Below are 18,323 nucleotides of genomic sequence, written 5' to 3'. Positions count from 1 at the left end.
GTGCCTAGATCAAATAAGATGGTGAGTCCAGATTTAAGGCAGATCAGCCTCTGCCCCTTCACTTCCAAGTGCTCCTACAAAAGAAAGGTTCTGAGCTGCCTTCACGCAACCATCCAAGCCTGAGGCTCGTGGAACACAGGCTGCTCTAAGCTCTAAGTCTCACAGGGGTTCAAGCCCAGCAGTTGCTGTTCTTCCAGAGTTCAGTTCCTGGTACCTGCATTGGGCAGCTTACAACTGCCTAGATCTCCCACTCCCGGGGGGGAGTCTGATGTCCCCTTTTCTGGCTCCCTCGAGCAACCTCACACACATATATATAATAAGTAGTTTTTTAAAATGGTTAAACACTCCTATTTAACCAAAGCAGTCTTATGCTACCACCCTCGGACATCTAATGTCTAGTCATCAAACAAAATGCCTGGGCAGGATGCTCTGGTCTCATCATGTAGCCCTGATAAGTCTAAAACTCTGAAGACCAGGTTTGTCCTTGAACTCAGTGATGGACACCCACCTCTGCTAGCAGTGAACATGCCTAGAAACCCATACGCATATTAGTGTGTGTGGCTTCACCCAGCTCCTTACCACCCACCTCCATCTTTCTCTGAGTCTTCCCTTTTTCTCCTCACAACCTACCGGGTCCCCTCAAGTCCACCTTAAGCATCTTGCAAGGAATAAAATAGCCTCCTGGTAGTCTTCCTCTCTCTAGGGACGTCGAACCACCCAGCCTGCAAGACTGTAGTATTTACATATGCAAATCACGATCCATTGCCGGCTCCTCCTCACTCCTGGGCCCCTTCTTTCCCAGCCTTAACTGTCTCTCTCTTTGTCCTCTGTGGCATTTCTTCTGCTTGCTTATTTCACTTTCCTCAGTGCTCACAAAATTAATCTTACACAAAGTAAGCACTTCCTAAATATTCATGAGGATGGAGAGAGGTCAGTAGGAGAGGTAGAATCAAAATGGACTCTGGGATAGTGCATTGCAATTTTCCTTTTAAACTCAAGGTAAGATTGTGTGTGTGTGTGTGTGTGTGTGAGAGAGAGAGAGAGAGAGAGAGAATTATTATTATTACTATTATTATTATTTTAAATGTAAGGGAATCTGGGCCTAATGGCACCGGCCTGTCATCTTCGACACTTGGAAGGCTAAAGTGGGTGTAGCACAGGTGTTTTGGTTTGCTTGGGCTCCAGAGTTCAAGGCCATCCTAAGCAGCTTCGTCAGATCCCATCTCAAAGCACTAGAGGGACCAGAAAGTAGTATGGTTCGGTCCATAAAGGCACAGGACCTGTGCCCAAGCCTGTTGACCCACAATGAGTGCCTGTGTGCTGCATACACACACAGAGTAAATAAAAATTATTTTTAGAAGATCGATATTTTCTTAAAAAAAAAAATAAGATCAAAGGACTGTTTGGATATGGTAGCACACACCTTTAATTCCAGTACTAGGGCTGCAGAGGCAGGAGGATCACTTTGAGTTCAAAGACAAACCTGGTCTTCAGAGAGAGTTCTAGACTTACCAGGGCTACATTATGAGACCGAGTCTCAAAGGGGAAAAGGGGGGCGGGGGAAATGGCTCAGCCATTGAGATCACTTTTTTTTTTTTTTTTTTTTGGTTTTTCGAGACAGGGTTTCTCTGTGTAGCCTTGGCTGTCCTGGAACTCACTTTGTAGACCAGGTTGGCCTCGAACTCAGACATCCACCTGCCTCTGCCTCCCAAGTGCTGGGATTGCCCGGCCCGTTGAGATCACTTACTGCTCTTGTGAGGTCCCAGTTCCCAGCACCCATGTCTAGTGATTCACAACTGCCTGTGACTCCAGATCCAAAGGGAATGTAAATGCTGCAGGGGGAGGCCATACCAGTTTGGGCTCAGTATTAGCTGCTTCCCTAGCCTGCGTGTGAGCCGGGGAAACATCCTCCTTTTGCTCTGAGGTGATGAGTGTCTCCAGACCCAGCAGCCAAGAGCTGAGTGAGGAGCTCAGAGGTAAAGCCTCGTCCAGCATATGCAAGACCCCCGGTTCAATCGCCAGCAGCAGAACAATAAACCAAGGCCAAGTAAGTAAGGCTTGAGTTCTGCCAACCTCCTAGGGAATCTCGACCTATCAGCTGAGGCAGGAGGATCATGGGTAATCTACTGCCAGCCTGGGCTTTAGAGGAGGGGCAAAGAGGGATAATCGCCAAGCAAAGCAGTAAATGGTGGGAGGACTAGGTGTGAACCTGGCCCCATTGAGAGGCGGAGCAGGAGGAATGCCAGCCTCCTTCCAAACACTGTGCTCTGCCCCGAGGGAGGGGATGGCCAAGCAGGGGGTAGAGCATGGCCCTCACTGACACCCAGGCCATGCACTCTGTATATTGATTGCCCTTATGGCCCTCACCCCATTACTCCCAGGTTTCCACGTGAGGAAGTAGTCTGGATAAGCAAGGTTGAGTGCTGGTGAGGGCCCGGGCCAGCATGACTTTGGTCTCTTACACTTGAAGATGTAAAGCTCAGGGCTGGTAGAGTCTTGGTGCCCAAGCTGTTGCCACAAAATCTTTTGCCCTTCACTGGGCCTGAGGAAATGGAGGGGGGCAGGTTTTGTTTATTCGGTTTGCAGAGCTGGGGCTTGGTGGTGTTCCCTCTGTGACCAGCAGGGGGCAGTGGTGCTTCTCCTAATCTGATCCAGGTGGGGCTTGGAGGGAAACACCCTGGGCCACCGTGGCTTCAAATTCTGTGGCGCCTCTAACTCCATTTCCATGCTCTGCCCTTGCCCCCTGGCTCCAGGACTTCTCTAGTTGTCTGTCAGTTTCCCATCCTACAGGGTCTCAAAGACTACCTTAAAGATCTTCCACTTGTATGCTGAACCTCAAATTCAAGCCTTTCAGTTTCTGCCTCCTGATATATGTGTGTGTGTGTGTGTGTGTGTACATATATGCCTTACTCTTCAGGTCAGTAATTATGACTGCCTTCTGTTTGCGGGACAGCAGTTCCTGTCGAGCCTTGAAAGCACTCCCAGGCTTCCCTCTCTTGAGTAACAGGCAGACAGGAAAACCTGGCGGAAGGGGGAAGGAGACAGTTCCCAGAACGAAAAGCCTGTTTCTCCACAGCCTTGCCTTATCCCTTCCTCTCCACCTCACCCTAGTGAGGAGCTGGGACGGGAGGGAAGAATGGAAGGCCACGAGGGAGCTCCCAGGACTGAGGGCCGCTTTAGAGCTGTCGATCCATCCATCTTTCGGGGCGACTGCACCCTCAGAACTCTCCGCCCTCCCTAGGCTCCAGGGCTCCCTCCTTCCATTCCCCGTGGTGGCAGCAGCCTTGTAATTTAAAGCTCTCCCTGTCGCCTCTAATGCGATCCTCCGGTTTTATTGACTCGCTCTGCGGTCTGTGGCGCCCCTTCACATCAATCTCCGCTCTAATCACACGGCTGCCACTGCCTGCTCTGCGGAGGCCCAGCCCTTTCCTCTACTGTCCCCCACCTCCAGAACACCAGCCGCCTTCGCTCCAATTCCTTCTGAGCTGTAATGTCATGGTCTGTGGCGGCTGCCTTCTGCCTCTACCCTCCTGTGAGACCAGGCCCACGGGAGAGCTGCTCTTAAGAAATGCTGGGAACCACAGGAAGAAATGGCTGTGGGACAGGGGTGACTGAGAATCTTGGCTAGGGATAGCAGGTAGATGAGCCCCGATTTTTTAGAGGCTTTCGTGCCATCAACAGTTCAAGGCAAGAAGGGCAAAACAAAAAGGGGGCTTAGAGCTTCAGAGGGGGAAGTCAGAAGCGGGAGGCAGAAGGATTAAAAGTGGGGAACACCCTGGCCACAAAAGTCTAATCGCTAGTGCGCGGTGGGAGAAACTTCGGAGAAAGGGACGAGGGAAATAGGTAGGGGAGAGATAAATTTGCAATGGAAATTCTCTCCTGAAGAGGAGGGATAGGCTGGGAGGTAGGGAAGAGATTTGCAATTTTAAATAAGCCACCAGCTGACCTACCCGGCTGTGTTACGGGTCTCACCCACAAGCTGGCCAAAAGCTGAGCCCCTTTGGTTTCTACTTAGCAACCCAGCAGTCCTTTTCTAGTAGGAGAATTAAGCTTTAGAGAGAGCGGGAATCTGGGAGTTACTCCAGGGTCGGGTCCTATTCAGGCTGCCTCTGAGCTGTGATGTAGCACTGTGAGTGGAGAGCCAAGAGGGAGCTGAATGCTTGTAAGCGGGGCTCGTCTGCTGCCCCGGCAGGTGAGTTAAAGGGCCCACCATGTCAACCCTCAGCTCTCCCTATCTAGTGGGGCCCAGCCTGTGGAAATGACTGAACCCTCACAAACCAACAAACTTAGCATCCTCTGTCCCACCAAGGATCCTCAGAAGGAATGCCTTTCTCCATCAATGCTAGGGCTCCACCCCCAGCCCCACCCAGATTCGTCATTTTCCTTTGATTTCCAGGTACTTATTTGCATCTCATTAGCATGCTAGTTCTGCCCCTCAAGGTTCTTGAAGGTTCTGACTCAGGCCAAGCTGGATTCCCAGGGGCAGGAGGGAAGAGGGAAGTGGGAAAGCAACCAGGCTCCTGGACCAAGGACCCATATCAAATCTGGGACTCTGGAGATGAGGGTTAAGGACGGCCCAAGGAGTAAGAGGCCACCCCCTCGCCCTTTCTCTGAACCAGTGTGGCCTGAATGTTAGACAGTTTATCATTAGAGATTGTTGTTGATTCAGAGAGAAAGAGGAGTTAGATGGATTCATGGGGAACTGATAATTTTGAAGAAGGCCTGACAGCTCCTCCCACACACAAACCAACCTCCCTCCCCGCTCCTAACCCCCTCTAACTCTACAGGGTCTCATGTATCCTAGGCTAGTCTTGAACTTGCTGTGTAGGCAGGACTTCTGATCCTCCTGCCTCTACTGCCCGAGTACTGGAATTACAAGCATGAACCTACCCCCAGCCCCCAACTGATGCAGAGCTGGGAACTGAGCCCAGGACTGCTTGCATGCTAAGCAGCCCTACTGTGTGCTAAGCTGTTCCCCCATTTTGGAGCCCAGTTACTATCAGTAACCTTTGAGAATGCTGTGCAATGCAGTGAGACCCTGATAAGTCCTTTAGCTGGTGCCAAGACCACGCTATAAATACTTGAACAGCTGCTAGTACCATTATTACTAGGACTTGTTACTAATATTTGTATCTTCAATTTGGAGAGTAGAGAGGGCTACAAAGGAGCGAGCTACTGTCTTCCAACTAGCCAAAGAACTTCCTTAAACTTGGCACGTCCCTACTAGTCTGGATCTGGAATACAGTGGAGAAAGGTTCGTGCCAAGAAAAGCAAAAAGACTTTGCGGAGGGGCTGGACCTGGGGATCTTCCCCAGGACTCATTCATTAGCATGACAGCACATACCTTGGAGAGTAGAGGCAGGAGGATTCAGGGTTACTCTCAACTAGCTGAACTTAAGGCTATAGCCTGGGTTATGTGTGAACTGGAATGTCTGTGTAATCGTAGAGAGCTAAGAAAACAGACAGGCTCTCTTAGAAGAATTAGCCAGAAAAAAAATCTTTCACTAGCCAGTGAGAAGTCTGAGCAGGTGGTCTGGGGGGTGACGGGAATGTCAGGGATTCCCCAGCAGGCTGAACACTTGGGCAAGGACCAAGGGATGAAGTTGGCTTGTGTGAGAGACAGGAAGGACCAAGAAAAAGAGCGAAAGGGTGTTGTGGGCAGAAAGACAGAGGCGGGAAGGCTGGCTAGCTGCCAGTGGGTTAAAACTGGGAGAAAAAAGCAGACGTTCTGGGAGCTACAGGCCTTTGCAGATCAGGGAAAGGAGTCTCGATTTTATTGCATGTGATGAGAAAGCACTACTGGGCTTTTAAGTAGACTGTAATATGGGCTGCATGTTTAGAGACAATTATGAGGGTTAACAAGATGGCACAGTGATAAGGTGCTTGCTGCCAAGCCATGACAACCTAAGCTCCATCCCCGGGACCCACATGGTAAAAGGAGAGAACTGACCCCCACAAGTTGTTCTCTGGTCTCCACGTGTGTGCCATGGCATACACATATATATACACACAAGTAATTTTTTAAGACAGCCATGAGGGAGAGGTAAGGCCATAGCTAGGAGACACAAAGCCCTGGGTTCAATCCCCAGAACTCCCTAAACAGCAGATGTGGAGGTAAGAGCATCCGAAGTTCAGAGTTAGGCTGGGTTACTCGAGAGCCCGTCTTAAAAAAGAAAGGAAAATTGTAACCTAAAATTTATATTTAATTCTAACCTAAAATTAAAACACCGCGGGGAGTAAAGCAGTTTTGGTGAGGGCACAAACGAAGACGAGACCGCCCATGCGCTGATTGCCACTGACAGCGGGCAGCAGACAGAGGTTCTCCCTACACATGTTGGGCATTTTCTGTAGTTGAACATGAAGGGGTTGTTTTGGCTGTCAGCTTGGAGAGGGCAGAGGTGGGAAGGAAAAGAGTATCCCATCTGGTGCATCAGCTCAAAAAGATACCAGTGGGTCCGACCAGGGTGCTGCTGGTGAGGAAGATGTGAGTGTAGGGTCTGATGCATCCTGGAACTGGTTATGGAATGGAAGCTACAGGGCATAGCATAGACATATAAGCCGAGGGTTGAGTGGTACCACATTTGAGATTGCAAGATGGAGAAGAGCTGGTTTGGAAAGCGATCGTGAACTCTGGTTTTAGACACACTAAGTAGAGCTTCAAGTTGGCATGGGGGCACCTGAGTCTGAGCATAGTAGGGCTAAAGAGTCCAGACATTCAGCCTTGCTGGGGACCCCGAGATCTTACGGCACTGCTCTCCCCATGCCTCCATGCAGGGTACTGGCTGTCACGCTGAAATGAACCCTCAGCAGTCCTCCGTCTACCATGGCTACCCTTAACTCAGCCTCTCCCTCCGGAACCGTTCCTTCCCCTGGGCACAATGTTCGGTCACCACCTCCAGAGACCTCCTCCTCCAGCACCTCTGATCCTGTCACCAAAGATCCCCCTGATGCCCCCTCCACCTCTGAGAGCATAAGGTCCTCAGAGCCGGGGGGAGAGCGTCTGGAGTCAGGCAGTGACCTTGACCCACCAAAGGAGATTGGAGAGCCCCAAGAAGAGCCTGGCTGTGGCCACATCCCACCAAAGGACCTTGGGGTGGCAAAGGAGGAGGAAGAGATCCTTCCTTTGGACCTCAGCAGCCACTTATTCTTCGCAGCTGGAGGCCAGGCCTACCTACTGGCCAACCTGCCCCTGCCTAGGGGCAGTGAACTCTCGTTACCAAAGGGCTTCCCCTGGGATGAGGCAAGCGCCAAGGAAGAGCCCAGCCTGCCCCTCCTCACCCACTTCCCCTCCTCACACCTTACCACCCTTCACATCCAACATGGCTTCGACCCAATCCAAGGCTTTAGCTCTTCTGACCAAATGTTGTCCCACGATACCTCAGCGCCGTCTCTGGCTGCCTGTGAGAGAAGGGATGGATCCTTCTGGAGCTACCAGCTGGTTCCAAACCCAACCGAAGATCCCAAAGATGGCCCCCTGGGGAGCCGACGGGAAGACCACAGGGCGATGTTTTGGATCTGCCTTCTCTGCCGCCTGGGTTTCGGCAGGCTCCAGACCTTCATAGGTCACACACTTTCTCATGGAGTGAAGCTGAGCCCTGCCCACCACCAGGGCCTGCTGGGCAGCCCAGCCGTACTTCAGGAGGGTCATGATGGCGGCATGGCCCTCCTAAGCTTTCTGGAACCAAAATTTCTTACCCGTCCTTCTCCCGAAGTACCGGACACCAGCACAGTGACTGTGAAGACAAATGGAGCCCAGGCTGAGGACGGCCCCCCAGAGGCAGATGGTCAAGCCCTTGTTCTCCCCGCTGAAGAGGTTATAGCCCTCAGCCCACCATCCCCACCCACAGCCCTAGCCACCTGGGACCCCAGCCCAACCCAAGCCAAAGATTCGCCAGTACCAAGAGGCGAGGCGGGGCCAGACTGGTTCCCTGAGGGGCAGGAAGAGGATGGAGGGCTCTGCCTCCCGCTCAACCAAAGCTCACCCACCTCTAAGGAGGTGGCCGTGCTCCCAGCTCCAGCAGGCTCTCCCGAAGATACCAGTGACCCACCTCCGTCCTGTCGCCTGGCCGATGACTACACTCCAGCCCCTGCCGCCTTCCAGGGCCTCAGCCTGTCCAGTCACATGTCCCTGCTACACTCACGCAATTCCTGCAAGACTCTCAAGTGTCCCAAGTGCAACTGGCACTACAAGTACCAGCAGACCCTGGACGTGCACATGCGGGAGAAGCACCCCGAGAGCAACAGCCACTGCAGCTACTGTAGCGCCGGGGGCGCCCACCCCCGCCTGGCCCGCGGAGAGAGCTACAACTGCGGCTACAAGCCCTACCGCTGCGATGTCTGCAACTACTCCACCACCACCAAAGGCAACCTCAGCATCCACATGCAGTCCGACAAGCACCTGGCCAACCTGCAGGGCTTCCAGGCAGGGCCTGGCGGGCAGGCGAGTCCCCCGGAGGCATCCCTCCCACCCACCTCTGTCGGGGATAAAGAGCCCAAGACCAAGTCATCCTGGCAGTGCAAAGTGTGCAGCTACGAAACCAACATCTCCCGAAACCTGCGCATCCACATGACTTCTGAGAAACACATGCAGAACGTCCTGATGTTGCACCAGGGGCTGCCACTTGGCCTGCCACCAGGGCTGGTGGGGCCAGGACCTCCTCCCCCACCAGGGGCTGCCCCCACCAACCCTCCTGAACTCTTCCAGTACTTTGGGCCCCAGGCCCTAGGACAGCCTCAGACACCCATGCCTGGGCCCGGGCTGAGGCCAGACAAGCCCCTTGAAGCCCAGCTACTCCTAAATGGTTTCCACCACCTTGGAGCGCCTGCCCGCAAGTTCCCCACAGCTGGTAAGTCCCCTCTCTGCTCCTGCCACTTCGTACCCAAGTCCAATTGTATTCCCTGCCTTCTCCCAAAGGTCATCTCCCCACTTAGGTAAACACAGCTTATCCTAAGTGCCCCGCTCATTTCTTCCTAATCTGTCTCTGTCCCCCCCAGCCCCTGGCAGCCTCTCCCCTGAGACCCATCTGCCACCAAGTCAGCTCCTGGGCTCCTCATCTGATGGGCTGCCCACTTCGCCATCCCCAGATGACAGCCCAGCCCTGAAGGTGTTCCGCTGCCTGGTGTGCCAGGCTTTCAGCACAGACAGCCTGGAGCTGCTGCTGTACCACTGCAGCATTGGCCGGAGCCTGCCGGAGGCCGAATGGAAGGAGGTAGCTGGGGATACCCACCGCTGCAAGCTCTGCTGCTATGGCACCCAGCTCAAGGCCAACTTCCAGCTCCACCTCAAGACCGACAAACACACTCAGAAATACCAGCTAGCAGCCCACCTCCGGGAGGGGGGCGGAGCCATGGGCACCCCTTCCCTACTGGCCCTGGGGGATGGGGCTTCTTACGGCTCCATCTCCCCACTTCACCTGCGCTGCAACATCTGTGACTTCGAGTCCAACAGCAAGGAGAAGATGCAGCTGCACACCCGGGGTTCAGCCCACGAAGAAAACAGCCAGATCTATAAGGTGACGTTCAGGCAGGAGGGGGCGGGAGAGGGAGGAGGGACAGGGTAGGGTGGGAGACGCAGCGCAGAGAGGTGGAGGAGAAACCTGTGGTGATGGACATGAAGAACAGGGTAGCAGAGTGCTGGGCAGACCTGGAGAGAGGCCAAAGGGCAGTGGGCTCCGAGGAGGAGAAACAGACTTGATTTAGCTGTTCTAGCATGCTATAGGGATGAGGCCATCTCAGTCCAGCCATCATGGTATCCAGGACAGAAGCAACTCCCAGCCACACACTGGGGGACCCAGGACTGATGGGAGAAAGAAGGAAATGGAGAGGAGAAGCAGATGGGAAGCCATAGCAGGGTGGAGGGAGGCCACCCAGGCATGAAAGAGTCTAAGCGAGGAGGAACAGCCCCCAGAGGTCTGGAGGTGTGCCTTCTACATCTGAGCTGGCCTCTTCCATGCTTCTAGTTTCTGCTGGAAATGGAGGGAGCAGAGGCAGGGCCGGAGCCCGGGCTTTACCACTGCCTGTTGTGCGCCTGGGACACGCCCTCCCGCCTAGCCTTGCTGCAACACCTACGCACGCCTGCCCACCGGGACGCCCAGGCCCAGAGGCGGCTGCAGCTGCTGCAGAACGGCCCAGCCGCTGAAGAAGGACTCTCAGCTCTCCAGAGTATTCTGAGCTTCAGCCATGGGCGGCTTCAAACTCCTGGTGAGAAAGAGGAAACGGGAGAGTAAGGGCTGGATGGGAGGCAGCAGATGCACGGGGCTAACAGCAAAGTAACCTAGGAGGCAGAAACCGGAGGGCGGGCGCGGCGAGGGAGCCATCAACAGCAAGGAGGAAGGCGCAGAAGAATAAGGAGGCGGGCAGGAGACGACTGGAAGATGGGAGAGAGTGAATAGCAGAGATCTTGCTGAGTAAAAGACAGGAGGCATCACCTGGTGGCTGTGCGGGGTGACAGGCAAAAAGAAAACAATCATGCTAGGCCAGACTTGTCAGAAGGCAGTGGGAGCCGCGGGCATGGTACAAAGGCAACAGGGATGGGAAGAGGCCCCAACAAGTTTCCCAGCCTCTGTCTCCTAGGAGGTCTTCAGCCCCAAGGCTGGACTTAGAGACCCACCGCCACCCCCACCCACCCCCACCCCCCGGCCCCTTAGGCAGCAGAGGTTATACCAGCAGAGGCTGGGAACAGCCAGTCAGGCACCATTGATCCAGAGGGTGCAGGAGAAGAGCCTGGAAGGGCCCATCAGAGGTGGACATGGGCATCTGGACTTTAGAGAGGCCAGCGGTGGACGAGGGCAAGGGCAGGGCAGCAGGAACCAGGAACAGCATTGACTGGTGCTAATTGAATTGCCAATACGCTGGCTGGAGTTAAGTGCTGGAGGGGCCCAGATCAATAGCTAACGATCCTGGCGCAAGGCTGAATGGAGTTAAGGAACTTTTAACACTTTAATTAGGCTGCCACCGAAAATAAATTCCTACACATCTGTCAATTCTTACTTGAGTGGTAATCTCCTTGCCCATCGCCTCTGTCCACCACAGCGGCCACTTCATTCAGTGTTTACCGTGTCCCTCCCACTCCACTTGTGGGGCCGCCCTTTCCCAGGGTCAGTCAGGCCAGGAAGCCACACTTAGACCAGTACTATTGTGAGGCTTGTTCCTAGGGATGGGGTGCTAGGCTTGTCCTACGGTCCCAGTATTGGGACTTTGCACTTTGACCCTCTGTTTCTTCTGGTGGCTTTCCATCCTTTCCCACCTCACGGTTCACTCATCCATTCCTCCACTACCTGGCTGCTTGTCCTGCCTCCTCTGCCCTCTTCCCTCCCTCCTCCTCCCATGTTTCACCATGGTTACACTGACTCTCTCTCTCTCTCTCTCTCTCTCTCTCTCTCTCTCTCTCTCTCTCTCTTTCTCTCTCTCCCCATCCCACACAGGGAAGGCTTCTGACACCCCCTTAGCTCAACCACCCACCTCTGAGAAAGATGCCCAGAACAAGACGGAACAACAGGGTAAGCTGCTCCTCTGACCTGTTTCCCCCTACCCGACTCACTGTGCATACTGGCATGCTGATGGGGCCTTTCAGAAACCCAAGCACCCCAAAAGGCTTCCCTCCCAGAAGGAACAAAACTGGCCAAGGGAGGGGGAAGGGAGAACAGGCTGCATCTGGCCGGGCATTTCTGTCCTCTTTGAAACCCCAGCCCTGGCTCGCCCAGCAGTGATCCCTGCCCAGCCTCACCTGGATGCTGAGTTTCTGGCCCATTCTGCATCTGCTGAAGCCCACTTCCTACCCTGAAAGCTCTCTGCTAGCAGCGAGGCTATGCAGGAAGGGGACAGGGCTAAGGAGTTCCTAACCTCCTTCCTCTCCTCTGCAGCTTCCGAAGTGACAGAGGACAGAAGCGGCCCTCCCAGAGATAGTGCCAACCAGATCACGGTCAGAACTGGGGTGACTGGAATGATGAAGGTGGGGGGCTGACTTTACTGAAATCTCTTACTCCAAAGCAGTAGTTCTCAACCTGCAGGTCACGGCCCCTTTGGGGGCTGAACAGCCCTTTCATGGGGGTTGCCTAAAACTATCAGAAAACACAGGTATTTATGTCACAACGCTTAACAGTAGCAACGTTACAGTTATGAAGTAAGAACAAAAATAACTCTACAGTTGTGGGACCTCCTCTATGACAGGAGGTCACAGCAGTATTAAAGGGTCACAGCATTAGAAGGTTGAGAACCACTGCTCTGAGGGCTTTTGTCGTGCATGTAGCTGATTTAGTTCAGAATATCACAGGAGAAAAGCCGTGCAAGGCCGGGTCTATATGTTCAGCACGTATGGGAGAGAGCGACTTCAACACAGGGGTGACAAGAAGGGATGGCAGGGACTTGAGGAAAAGTTGAGAGAAATCATATTAAGGGTAGGAAAGACTGGTGGTCGGTGCCAGGAAAGGAGGGAGGGAAGAGCGGAGGAAGGAAAAGAACAAGGCGAAGTCAAGAACAGCTTCCTGGGACGCTCGCTAGGAGGCTGCACCTTCCTCAGAGGTGCTCTCTCAGCCGTTAAGTCTGGAGAGCACTGCCCTGGCGCCCCCTTCTTTAGAGTAGAGGCACCAAACAAGTGACTCGCTGACAAGTCCCACAGGCCTCTGAACCCCAGGACTTGAACTTGAGGAGACTCAGGAGCAGCTTAGCCTTATAGTCTCTGAAGGGTTGCTTCTGAGGCGACCCCACATCTCTGGTCTTCCCAGACTCCACTGCGGCATGCAGAGATATCTCTGCCCTCAGTTTCTCTTCCTCCAAATCCAGTTCCCCACAGTCTGTCTGTTACAGGTGTCTGTTCTGAAAGTTAGGTGCACTATGGTGAATGCCTGGATCCCTTGCTCTGATATGCAGGCCTAGGAAAGTGCAGAGCAACGGGAGAGGAGCAGGCTAGATAGAGAAGCTTGGTCTGAGGCAGCAGGGAAAATGCCCACTATCAGCCCAGTCATGTGATAGCAGGCTTCTTTTGCCTCCTGCCTACCTGGAAGTCTAGGCCATAATGTGCTAAGGGACAGGCCAGAGTTAACCTGGGCCACCTGAGTGTGGCATTTGCTTATATTAAGAAGTAGTAAGTGGGATGGCGCTCACTTTCATCTGCACACCTTTAATCCCAGCACTCGGGAGGCAGACACAGACCTATTCCCTCTTGAGTTCAAGGCCAGCCTGGTCTATAGGTGAGACCAGGACAAGAAGTAGTGAGGGAAGAGAGCATTGAGCCTGAAAGGCATGAGTCAGCGTCAGGAGCAGACAAGCAGGACCTCCTGGAGGTGGCGTTGAGGGACCTGAAGGAGCAACAAGGGACCTTGACCCAGAGAAGGCACAGAAGAAAGCAGGTATTCCACAGAGAAGGCAGGCAGTGGGATGTGGATAAGAAAGCTAGATTTGAGGTGGAGGCTGGCAGAGGGCCATCTCGAAAGCTGGAAAATTGACTAGGGTATCAGACACAGGGAACGGCACACCAAAAGGGAGGCAAAAACCAGGGTGAAGGGATGAGGTAGGGGACACTGACAAAGAAGGAAGTCCAAGTAGCAACTTAGGGTAGGCCTTTGTCCTAGCCCAAGGGAGTTGCCAGCCTCGAAGGCTAGTTGGGGGCCGAGTGGGTTAAGGTGCCTTCCTCTCTGACTTCGTCTCCTAACTCTGGATATGGGAGCAGTGTGGCATTGAAGCCTATGAACAGTGAGATAGTGGGTCCCCCACCTCTCCCCTGACTCCTTCTCCACCCCTATGTATTCCCCAGGTCTTCTGCTGTCCCTACTGTAGCTTCCTGAGCCCAGAGTGTGACCAGGTGAGGGTCCATACACTCTCCCAGCATGCCGTGCAGCCCAAGTACAGGTGCCCACTCTGCCAGGAGCAGCTGGTGGGCCGGCCTGCCTTGCACTTCCACCTCAGCCACCTTCACAATGTGGTGCCCGAGTGCGTCGAGAAGCTGCTGCTTGTGGTACGTATAGGCTGGGGAAACATGGTCTGAAAGTCCTGTCAGAGCAATGCAGGACGAGAGGGAGAGGAAGCGAACTCCAGGCCAGGGGGTGTGGGGAGGTGTGTGAAGAAAATAATATTCTAGAGAATTGAAGTTGACTTTAAAATCGGTGTCTTTAAAATTTCGGCACCAAGCTTGCCTCATTCCCTTTACTACTGGACGAGATGACTATACAATTACCTTACTATCGTTAACCCTGAAAAGAGTTGTTAATAGCAGAACCACGTAGCCTTGAGGTAAGATACTTTTAGCCTGAGGCAGGAGGGACGGGACAGCAGGCAGCTTGCTACCCAGCCCCCACCCAAAGAAAAGCATCAGTTCACTGGGAGGTTTGTCTAGGCAGGAAGCTGGATCCAGAGAGCTTGGCACAGCTGTAGGCACACAGTAAATGGGTCCGGGCTAGCACTGGGAGGCGGCAGGTAGTGATGAAGCCACAGGGATGTTTTCTGCATTATAGGCCACAACTGTAGAGATGACCTTCGCAACCAAAATGCTTCCTGGACCCACATTAAACCCTGTGGAGGATGGCCTAGACCACCCAGCTCCTGGAGCAGAGCCCACTCCCAACAGAGACCAAGTAGCAGGTAAGGAAGTGTACAGTATACCTCCCAAGGTGGCAGAAAGGGGGATCAAGGGGGTCTGAAGATGGCTGACACTAAGTCAGTAGCTTTGGATAGTGAATGGTTGGAGCTCAGCATGAATAGTTCTCTCTCTCTCTCTCTCTCTCTCTCTCTCTCTCTCTCTCTCTCTCTCTCTCTCTCTCTCTCTCTCTCTCTGTCTCCTGTAGAAAGCTCTAACCTGGCCCCAGAAGTCAGCCCAGATCCTCCTCTTGAGCCTCCCCTGGCGCCAGTCGAGGGCTCCAGGGAGCCCTCAGAAAGCCCTGATCAGCCGCCTTCTCCAGCCCCATCTCCAGCCCCTCGGCTTGATGCCCAGGTTGAAGAATTGGCTCCTCTACCCACCATGTCTGAAGAGGAAGAGGGAGCTATGGGGGAGCCCCGCTCTGCAGAACCAACCCCAGCTGACTCCCGCCACCCTCTAACCTATCGGAAGACCACAAACTTTGCCCTGGACAAGTTTCTTGACCCTGCTCGGCCCTATAAGTGCACTGTGTGTAAGGAGTCCTTCACCCAGAAGAACATCCTGTTGGTTCATTACAACTCCGTCTCTCACCTTCATAAGATGAAGAAGGCAGCCATTGACCCATCGGGCCCTGCCCGAGGCGAGGCGGGCATCCCACCGCCCGCCGCCACTGCGTCAGACAAGCCCTTTAAGTGCACAGTCTGCCGAGTGTCCTATAACCAGAGCTCCACACTGGAGATTCACATGCGATCAGTTCTGCACCAGACACGCTCGAGGGGGGCCAAGATCGACGCCAGGGCTGAAGGAGCAGAGCGGGGCCAAGAAGAGTTCAAGGAAGGCGAGACTGAGGGCGAGGCAGGTACTGAGAAGAAAGGCCCTGACCCTGGTGGCTTCATGTCTGGACTGCCTTTCTTGTCCCCACCACCTCCTCCCTTGGATCTACACCGATTCTCAGCCCCTCTCTTCACCCCACCAGTCCTGCCCCCGTTCCCCCTGGTTCCAGAATCACTACTCAAGCTCCAGCAACAACAGCTGCTTCTTCCCTTCTACCTCCATGACCTCAAGGTGGGGCCCAAGCTGGCACTGGCTAGCCCTACGCCCATGCTGTCCCTGCCCGCTGCCAACCCACCTCCTCTCCCTGCACCCCCCAAGGCTGAGCTGGCTGAGCAGGAATGGGAACGGCCCCTCATGGCTGAAGAGGGGACTGAAGCGGGGCCTTCTTCACCAACCCACACATCACCCAATGAAGCTGCCCGCACAGCAGCCAAAGCCCTTCTAGAAAATTTTGGCTTTGAGTTAGTGATTCAGTACAACGAAGGGAAGCAGGCAGTGCCCCCTCCCCCAACTCCTCCGCCTCCAGAGTCTCTGGGGGGCGGAGACAAGCTGGCCTGTGGGGCCTGTGGGAAACTCTTCTCCAACATGCTCATCCTCAAGACTCATGAGGAACATGTCCACCGCCGCTTTCTGCCCTTTGAGGCTCTGAGCCGTTACGCCGCTCAGTTTCGAAAGAGCTATGATAGCCTATACCCACCCCCAGTAGAGCCCCCCAAACCTCCAGACGGGTGCCTGGAGTCACCTCCCCAGCTAGGCCCACCTTTCGTGGTCCCAGAACCTGAAGTAGGGGGGATCCACACTTCTGAAGAGCGGAGCCTGTCAGGAGGAGGACCCTGGCCCTCTGAGGAAGAAGAAGGCTCTAGAGGGAGTCTTCCTCCCGCAGTACCTGTGGGCCGCCGGTTCTCTAGAACCAAGTTTACAGAGTTCCAGACCCAGGCTCTACAGTCTTTCTTTGAGACCAGTGCCTACCCCAAGGACGGGGAGGTGGAGCGCCTGGCAAGCCTCTTGGGTCTGGCTAGCCGCGTGGTGGTAGTGTGGTTCCAGAATGCCCGCCAGAAAGCCCGTAAAAATGCCTGTGAGGGTGGGCCTGTGACAGCCGGAGGAGCCTCTGGAGGGGCCTCTGGCTGCAGGCGCTGCCACGCCACCTTCGCCTGTGTTTTTGAGTTAGTTAGGCACCTCAAGAAGTGCTATGATGACCAGCCTCCTGAGGAGGAGGAGGAGGCAGAGAGGGGGGAAGAGGAGGAAGAGGTGGAGGAAGAGGAGGCGGAGGAACGGAACCTGGAACCCGCAGCAGCAAGACCTGGCGGCCCATCACCAGAACATGCAGATGGGGAAGACTTGAGCCAAACGGAGCCAACAAGGCCAGAAAGCAAAGAGTCTGAAGGGAAGGCACCGCCCTCACCTCCCGTCTATGCCTGTGACCAGTGTGCCGCTTCTTTCCCCAGCCAGGACCTCCTGACCACTCACCATCGACTCCATTTGCTACCATCTGTGCAGCCCAGCGCCCCGCCACCGTCCCAGCTCCTAGATCTACCCTTGCTGGTGTTTGGGGAGCGGAACCCAGTAGTATCGGGCACCTCATCAGTGACCGGGACACCCCTCAAGCGGAAGCACGATGACGGCAGTCTGTCTCCCACAGGCAGTGAAGCAGGAGGCGGAGGAGAGGGTGAACCCCCCAAAGACAAACGCCTGCGCACTACCATCCTGCCTGAGCAGCTGGAGATCCTGTACCGCTGGTACATGCAGGACTCCAACCCCACACGGAAGATGCTCGACTGTATCTCTGAGGAAGTGGGACTCAAAAAACGAGTAGTACAGGTCTGGTTCCAGAATACCAGAGCCCGGGAGAGGAAAGGTCAGTTTCGAAGCACCCCTGGGGGAGTTGCCGGTCCAGCAGTCAAGCCCACTGTACCGCCCTCCCCAGCTCCCTTCCCCAAATTCAACCTCCTGTTGAGCAAGATTGAAGACGAAACGGGGAAGGAAGCCCCAAAGAGAGACGCACCTGCCTTTCCCTACCCCACAGTCACCCCTGCTGTTGGGCCTCTGCCATTCCTACCACCTGGGAAAGAGGCCGCTGTACCAACACCAGAGCCCCCACCACCCCTCCCGCCCCCAGCACTCAGTGAGGACGAGGGTCCAGAGGAACCATCTAAAGCGTCTCCAGAAAGCGAGGCTTGCAGTCCATCGGCAGGAGACCTAAGTGATTCATCTGCTTCCAGCCTGGCTGAACCAGAATCCCCTGGGGCCGGGGGGACCAGTGGGGGACCAGGCGGTGGGACCGGAGTTCCAGATAGCATGGGGCAGCGGCGATATCGGACCCAAATGAGCAGCCTTCAGCTGAAGATCATGAAAGCCTGCTATGAAGCCTACCGCACCCCTACTATGCAGGAGTGTGAAGTCCTCGGGGAGGAAATTGGACTGCCCAAGAGAGTCATTCAGGTCTGGTTCCAGAATGCCCGTGCCAAGGAAAAAAAAGCCAAACTGCAGGGAACAGCACCACCAGGGAGCGGGGGCAGCAGTGAGGGCACCTCGGCAGCCCAGCGCACCGACTGTCCCTACTGTGACGTTAAGTATGACTTCTACGTCTCCTGCAGAGGCCACCTCTTCTCTCGGCAGCACCTTGCCAAGCTCAAGGAGGCAGTCCGAGCCCAGCTGAAGAGCGAAAGCAAATGCTATGACTTAGCTCCCGCACCCGAGACCCCACTGGCCCCCAAAGGGCCACCTGCCACCACACCTGCCTCCTCCGTGCCCTTGGGGGCTTCCCCAACCTTGCCTCGCCTGGCTCCAGTCCTCTTGCCTGGCCCAACTCTGGCCCAGCCACCACTTGGAAGCATAGCTTCTTTCAATTCAGGTGAGTTGGGGAGGCTGGGAGGAGCTAGGCTTGAGAGAGCATCTCCTCTAGTTGCAAGCCCTTCATGGC

General features: G+C 54.7%; 1 protein-coding gene and 1 non-coding gene across 6 annotated transcripts in view; one reads left to right on the top strand and one right to left on the bottom strand.

Moving 5' to 3' along the window:
• The window catches only part of Zfhx2 (zinc finger homeobox 2), a 32,114-nt gene that overhangs the window by 10,323 nt on the left and 3,468 nt on the right, over positions 1 to 18,323 (top strand). For 2 of the 5 annotated variants that reach the window (XM_011245060.3, XM_030247795.1), the window contains exons 2-9: positions 6,775 to 8,846; positions 8,995 to 9,512; positions 9,960 to 10,200; positions 11,424 to 11,498; positions 11,862 to 11,950; positions 13,751 to 13,951; positions 14,448 to 14,574; positions 14,778 to 18,254. In XM_011245060.3, coding sequence (XP_011243362.3) covers positions 6,824 to 8,846; positions 8,995 to 9,512; positions 9,960 to 10,200; positions 11,424 to 11,498; positions 11,862 to 11,950; positions 13,751 to 13,951; positions 14,448 to 14,574; positions 14,778 to 18,254 — 6,751 coding nt within the window. In that variant the 5' untranslated portion in view covers positions 6,775 to 6,823. The remainder of the gene's footprint in view (positions 1 to 6,774; positions 8,847 to 8,994; positions 9,513 to 9,959; positions 10,201 to 11,423; positions 11,499 to 11,861; positions 11,951 to 13,750; positions 13,952 to 14,447; positions 14,575 to 14,777; positions 18,255 to 18,323) is intronic. The other 3 variants (XM_017316015.2, XM_030247796.1, NM_001039198.1) reach the window with 3 other exon arrangements.
• Zfhx2os (zinc finger homeobox 2, opposite strand) lies at positions 6,185 to 8,968 on the bottom strand. The gene is made up of 2 exons (NR_004444.2): positions 7,696 to 8,968; positions 6,185 to 7,398 (listed from the first exon to the last, which is right to left on the bottom strand).

Source organism: Mus musculus, chromosome 14 (genome assembly GCF_000001635.26).
Source record: "Mus musculus strain C57BL/6J chromosome 14, GRCm38.p6 C57BL/6J".
Classification (NCBI taxonomy): domain Eukaryota; kingdom Metazoa; phylum Chordata; class Mammalia; order Rodentia; family Muridae; genus Mus; species Mus musculus.
Note: the sequence above shows the minus strand (reverse complement) of the source record. Positions and strands in the feature narration are given on the sequence as shown.